At 46.9% G+C, this 6,561-nt stretch overlaps 2 protein-coding genes across 2 annotated transcripts; one reads left to right on the top strand and one right to left on the bottom strand.

Moving 5' to 3' along the window:
* Window positions 1–33: 33 nt before the first annotated feature.
* Window positions 34–1,999, top strand: LOC115768276. Its single transcript, XM_030712814.1, has 2 exons — window positions 34–1,444; window positions 1,508–1,999. The coding sequence occupies exons 1-2, from the start codon at window positions 34–36 to the stop codon at window positions 1,978–1,980; spliced, it is 1,884 nt and encodes a 627-aa protein (XP_030568674.1). The 3' UTR covers window positions 1,981–1,999.
* A 791-nt stretch (window positions 2,000–2,790) lies between these two features.
* Window positions 2,791–5,835, bottom strand: LOC115768275 (dystrophin-1). The gene is made up of 7 exons (XM_030712813.1): window positions 5,438–5,835; window positions 5,147–5,378; window positions 4,236–5,083; window positions 3,669–3,744; window positions 3,492–3,609; window positions 3,299–3,431; window positions 2,791–3,231 (listed from the first exon to the last, which is right to left on the bottom strand). Exons 1-7 carry the CDS (start codon window positions 5,670–5,672, stop codon window positions 2,846–2,848), a joined length of 2,028 nt encoding a protein of 675 aa, XP_030568673.1. The 5' UTR covers window positions 5,673–5,835; the 3' UTR covers window positions 2,791–2,845.
* Window positions 5,836–6,561: the final 726 nt, after the last annotated feature.

Genomic DNA, 6,561 nt, shown 5'->3' on the forward strand with positions numbered 1-6,561 from the left:
TGTTTTTTTTTTTTTTTTTTTGTTTACATTATTATGTTGACGCTTGTCGGGGAGGACGTGCCCGAATTTTTGACACAGCGCGACACAGTTGCTTATTGCAGTCAGCTGCATGTTAAGAAAACGAGCACCAGCCTGGTGCTTGGTCGTAATTTAAAGTTCTACGAGTTCCAAAAAAAGGAGCTATTGCATCACATCGATCTCAGGGGCACATGCTTGCAGCAGCTGGCCACGGAATTGAAGGCGTACAGCGGACCCGTCAGCAGTTTTCTCATACGCGACGATGTCGCCGACACCAGCGGTGATGCGACCAGCTACAGCATGCTGCACGCCGTCGAGGAGCTGCCACTAAGCATTGGCAAGTACGTTTGGTTGCGTGAGCACATCTATGTGCTGCTGCGCTGCTGGCAAAAGCTGCTTGTGCTGCAGCGACCCAATGAGCATGGCGCCAGCTTCGAGCTGATTGCTGAGCACGACAATGTGCAGGAGTACAGGCTGGTCAAGGGACCCATCAAATATCAGGCCTATGTCGAGCTGCAATTCCGCAATGGCAAGCGGCTGCGCACAAATTTTCAAACTGACAATGCACTCGAGGCAGCTCCAACTGGCAGCAGCAGCAACAACAACAGCGCCGCCGGATTTAAGCGTTTGATGCAGCGCGTTCACTGCGCACGCGCCGAGCTGCACACACAGCGCGCGCAAACGCAAATGGACTTTGAGCGCGCGCGCGAGCTGCACACATTCGGCGCGCCCGGCGAACGTTCGCCGCTGCTGGAGGAGAAGCAGCTGCTGCGGCGTTGCGGCGATATCTGGACGCGCATTTGTGGCGATGCGCTGGTGCTGGGCATGCTGCTAACCAATACGGCGGGCAGCAATCGTGCCACCACGCTGCATGCTGTGCGCCCGCTACTCTACCTGCCCCAAGGCGGCGGGCTGAACTATGTCCATCGCCTGTATGAGCTGCCCTTGCAGGCGGATGGCCAGCCGCCAGAGGATTATGATGAGCTGGCACAGTTCTGGGCCAGCCAGGAGCAGCAGAGCAAAAGTATCAGCTGGCAGCCCGCCGCCTGCGTCCAGCAGCTGTCGCCTGAACGCAGCGCCGTGCTGCTGGTTCGACTTCAGCTAGAGGATTTGCTGTCGCTGGATTCTATACAGCTGCTGGCACTGTACGAGTTGCATGGCGAGTCTAAGCGGCAGCTGCAGCTGCAACTGGCCAGCATTAATATTTCCGCGCTGCTGGAGCAACAGGAGCTGCATGTGCCCAGCTTTGCAGCACAAACGCTGCATCAGGATTTTCTCGCCGTGATCATGACACAGACGTCGCACTGCGCATTGCGATTGCAGTTTCAGGGCGTGGAGCAGCAAATGCAATTCGAGCAGCTGCTGCTCAAAAAACTGGGCTTTGCTGCAACAACTGTGCCGGAAGAGCAGGAGACCCGAAAGCAGTGTAAGTGGCTCAGTAATGTCTCCTGAACAGCTCCATACCTATAGAGATTCTCTTCTTTAACAGCTATGCAGCTGCTGGAGGACACTTGCTTGGCAGAGGACTTTGCTTTTGGCAACAACAGCGGCCATGGTCGCAATGACTCCTCCTCTTCGACTGTCCACCGAATATTTTACAATTGTCAATTGCAATTACTGCTGCTGCGCAACGATCCTGACCAGTATTGGCACATCTATGCCGGCAGCCAGACGCAGTTGTGTCTGTTGCTGCGCCGACTGTTGCGGGATCTGCTGCAGCTGCACTGCAACGTTTCGCTGCTGGAGCTGCACGAGGATCTGTGCAGTGTGCCCGCAAATGCGGCGCTGCTATTGGAATCGGCACTGCGCGACGAACTGCAGGCCAAGTCGGAGTTGTTGCAGTTGCAATCGCCGCAGACAGAGCTCTGGGCCAACAGCCTGAGACGTGTCCATCAGCTGGAATTGGCCACCGATTTGATGGTAACTGACATCAAGAGCCAAACGCAGCTGGAAACAAGCTAGTCGCATGAGGCGTAACCTCTTTTATGGACGATGCTGAATAGGATTGAACTTATTTAATATTATATTAGCTTATAAGTAATGAAAACCATTAATTTTGTATTGAAAATTGTTATTACTACGGTTATTCCGTGCATATCCGTATAAGCAAATATTATTTCCTTGGGACATGATTTGAGCTGTTATCCTTGAACTCAATTAAGCTCATGTTTAAATGATTTTGTGCTAGTTTTATAGGCACGTTGCCAGTGAAACGTTAGCGAATGCGTCGCAAAGAGAAATCGCTATCTGAACTATCTGAAAAGCGTTAACGAATAAGAATTCAAGAGAAATAGATCAGTGGACAGATGATTTCAGTATCATACTTCAAATATTAGCCATGATATGATTTAAAGTTCTTACCCAATCAGTTAGTCGATCAACTTTTAGAAAAAATTTTATTCAAACAGATAGTTATTTAATGTTTTAAGTGTGTTTAATTCAAAAAATGAAACTTAGCTTTAGTTTTCATAACATTTTCGAATCATTTCATCCACGCACAATTAGTAATGTTTCGTGCTTTCTTCGAATTACAGCTTAATATTAAGATGAAAAAAAAAAACTTAGCGTGGACGGATATGTTTATATAAATGTTTCTGCTCTTATCCTTACCAGGCATACATATAATGCTTCAAATATGACATATAGGATAAGGCAGAATTACTTAGAAGAATCGCATCTCGAACGACTTGACAAATATGTCAAATTGTTAAGAAACATTTGTTTTAGCTTAAACAATATTTTATATACAGTGTTTAGCTTAATTTAAAGCACGTCAAATGAAGATTTGTTAAAGTTTGTCCACATAGTTCATAAGAAAAGATTTTTTTTAGGACACTGCACGCTGAGAGCTTCTGGCACTGCAGCTGCTGCGTCGCTGCTGCTCCTCGCTCTTGATGATGTTGTCGAGCACATTCTCCAGATTCTGTGTGGCCGCTGACAGCTCCGCATTATCACTGTACGAGTCCTCAACAATTTCCTTGACCTTGTTTAGCAGCAGCTTAAAGTTCACCATTTCCGTGTCCCGCATGTCCACATTCACCGATTGCTCCAGGAGCGCGCCCAGCGGCATGGCCAGCGAAAGTGCCGCCGGCTGTGCACCGGCTGTAGGCAGTAAACTGGAACGACGCTGATCGAACCACAAGCTAATGTCGCTTAGGGAGTAATCCGATTTGTTGGCCTCCAAATAGCTGCGATTCAGCTCGGCGCCATTGACTGCAAGAGCGAATGAGAAAGCAAGTTAGAGAACATTTCCAAATGAAGGAATTTAATTAACACGCACTGGAATGTGTTAAATTGGCGCCCACAGGCGCGTACATATCATATACAGCTGGTGCCACGGGCAGCGGCAGGCGTTGCGGCGTGCTGGAATTCAAGAACGTGGAGCTGATCAGCGGTGCGGCAGACGAGGCACGCTGCGAATATATAAAAATATTAATACAATATTAATATGGCTGCGAGTGTGCCGGGCATACCGATAGTTGACGCATATCCTCAATGATTTGCAGCAAGAAACTCTGATGGGCGCTTAGAAACTCGGATATTTGAGCGCTCGACGTGCTGGACAGCAGTTGCAGTTGCGTTTCCAGCTTGCTGTTGCACAGAAAATCAGAGTATTACAATATAAAATATGAATAGCAGGCGCTACTTACGCATTTTGCAGCAACAGACGGTCGATGATGGATTGCAGGCGTTCCGATGCATTGCTGGCCAGGCCCGTTAAGGAGCCTGAACGAAAAACGGTTGAAATATTAAAATAAACAGTCAATTGTTAGTATATCAGAAATTGCCAACAACAACAATCGCATTAGTAAGACGGTCGCAGAATTTACAGCGTATTCAAATACAAATAGAGGGACATGGGACGATTCTGGATGCATAATATTTAAAAGATATGGCTACAGAGAAGCATCATGATATATATTCCATTCCGACTGCTTATATACTCTATTTCTTATTGAAAACAAAGTAGGGTATATGAAATAGGATAGAATATACGAATTAGAGTATAGTGTATATTTGACGGTGTAGTGTATATTTGACGGACAAATCGTAAATATTCTATTTCGTATATCCTATTTCCATATGCTGTATTTCGCGGTCCTTTCGGAGATGCTTCTTTCGGCCTGACAAACATATCTATATCATTTTACTCATTAGGGGTAAATGGGGTACATTGGGGTATTGGGGTACTTGGGTATTCATTTCCAATGACATACATAGCTCCTGTTGTGGTGGCGGCTGATGTTGCGGCTGCGGCTGCGGCTGCTGTGGTTTCTCATTTGGAGGCGCCTTTAGGCGCAGCGTTGAGCTGCTGCGTATGCTGCGCGTTTCGGCTGGTATGGGCGTCAGTTCGGTGGCATTATTGGGCTGACAGACGCCAGCGCCGCTTTCCTGAGCATTGCAAAAGCCGCGACGTTCCTCCTCCTCGGCCTCGGCACGTTGTGTTTTCTGCGCAAGGGCAAACCAGCCGCATAGGCGCGACAAATAGTTTGTCCAGCGCTGCGGTTGCGGCTGATCCTCAACAAACACTTCGCACATGCGATGCGATGCCTCATGTTTGCCGCTGACATGCGCGGCAGCGGCAAAGCATGGCAAACACAGCGACAAATCGCGGCACACCTGACACTTGAACCGGATGCCAATGATGTGCTCTATGCGACAGCTGGCACACTGATTGCTGTGTATCAGATGCTCCGTATCCTCGATGCGCTTGATCAGCGCCAACAGATTGCCATAGATAAGGAAACGTGTCTGCGTGTGCGTCCATAGATTGTGAAACTGTTGCTCGTTGAGGCCGGCGAGTCCGTGATGACAACGTGCGAAGCACTGCTCCATCATGGGCTGTAAATTGTGCGGCCCATAGGCCTTTGACTCGCCCAGGTAGCTCAGCAGCTTGCTGAGCGTGTGCAGCAGCTGCTCGAAGGCGTAACGTGAAACACACTGGGATTTCACATCGGCCAGCAGGCTGTAGAAGTCGCCCACCATATGCTCGCTGCTGTATAGCTTGCAGAGCAGCAGAAATGTCACCTTGATCTCCAGCAGCGAGATGGAATGACGCCGTTGCCTGCAAGCATGTAACGTTATTGATATGAAATTAATAATCTATATAATTAGAAGTAACACATACGGATCGTAGACATTCCAAAAGAAATTGGCCAATAGCGCTGTTGCCGTTTCCAGCTGATAGCTTTGTGTTTTGTTAAAGTGTCCCAGCTTCTCGCAGGCAAGGTAAATGTCGTGCAGCAGCGAGGTGAGCTGAAAGGGCGGCACCATCAGATTCAGATTACAATTGCCGCTGCTCACGGGCATCCCATGGCGTTCCAGTATGGCCAGCACCAATTTATAGGGTATTTTGCTAGCTGTAAAGAAGGCTGCTAATAAAAAAAATTGCAAATTTACAGATATTCCTGTTGCTTACTGTGAAAGATTTTTTGCAATGCCACAAACTTGCTAGCACATCGATAGACAGTGTACTTGTAGTTGCCATAATCCAATTGCAATTTTGTTATAATTTCTGTTAAATTGGAGGCAGCCTGTTGCGGCACTTGTTGCTGCCTCTCTGCCTGTTGTCCTTTGTTGTTTGCCAAGGCCGCGACGGCAGCGGCGCTTTTGCGCATCGTTGTCATTTGTGTGTTAATAGTAGCGCCAAGCATATTGCGTACCTGTTATGCTTAGCACGTTTTATATTTATTTGTTTTATAATGTACTTTAGTTTTAAGCGTTGTAGCGTCCCTTTTTTGTGTTCTTGCGTTCTCCACGACGTTCGTTAGCGCAAAAGTCAAATTTGAAATGAATGTGTGGCAACGCCGCTGCGCATGCGCCTTACAACACTACAGTGCTGCCAGCCGACGCAACAGTGCGACCGTTGCTCTTTGAATTTCATTTTAATGTAGATGGTGTGCAGCATTTAAGCTGTCAAAAATAATAAATCTGCTAGGAAAATAGCACATGTGTGTTAATAGTCTATTTATACATGTATTATTTGAATAACATCTACGTACATAAATAAATAATACCATAATATAAGAGCCTGTGCATCTTTAGCTGCGTATGCAGATCACACAAAATATATATGCCGTTATCGATACTTATATCGATTGGAGTATAATCAACAATCGGGGATGGAATTTAAATATCAGCTGGTTGTAATCTGCGAACGATCTAACAACACTGCACTACAAAACATTTTTTCCCGCTCAAGGCTTTGGTACTAAACCTCTGCAATGTGCGCCAAATACCTGATCGGCATACCAATCATTTATAGCCGTTAACAAAAAGCATTAGCAGCTCTTATTTACCTATATGAATGTGTGTGGGTGTGTGTGTGCGCGTATTTCATCGTCATTGTAATGTATGGCAAAAATGCTTTAAACTAAGTGTGTCTCACCCGCCCAGCCAAGCTGCTGATTGACTAACTGACAAATGGCTGCAGTCATGTTGCTGCCCAACCCAAATCCCACCTGCGCGAAATGGTTCAAATGTCATAACAAGATGGAGCATACATGTCATGCCAACACATACATATGTCTGTATGCATGTACA

The sequence above is a fragment of the Drosophila novamexicana genome, unplaced genomic scaffold (genome assembly GCF_003285875.2).
Source record: "Drosophila novamexicana strain 15010-1031.04,08,12 unplaced genomic scaffold, DnovRS2.1 tig00001741-arrow-arrow-pilon, whole genome shotgun sequence".
NCBI classification, from domain to species: Eukaryota; Metazoa; Arthropoda; class Insecta; order Diptera; family Drosophilidae; genus Drosophila; species Drosophila novamexicana.

Bases quoted from the DNA above. Each gene is read 5' to 3' on its own strand.
- LOC115768276 (XM_030712814.1), top strand. From the start codon at position 34: ATGTTGACGCTTGTCGGGGAGGACGTGCCCGAATTTTTGACACAGCGC. The intron at 1,445-1,507 runs GTAAGTGGCTCA...CTTCTTTAACAG, and splicing joins GCAGGAGACCCGAAAGCAGT to CTATGCAGCTGCTGGAGGAC.
- LOC115768275 (XM_030712813.1), bottom strand. From the start codon at position 5,672: ATGCTTGGCGCTACTATTAACACACAAATGACAACGATGCGCAAAAGC. The intron at 3,610-3,668 runs GTAAGTAGCGCC...TCTGTGCAACAG, and splicing joins CGTCTGTTGCTGCAAAATGC to CAAGCTGGAAACGCAACTGC. The intron at 3,432-3,491 runs GTATGCCCGGCA...ATATATTCGCAG, and splicing joins AGGATATGCGTCAACTATCG to CGTGCCTCGTCTGCCGCACC.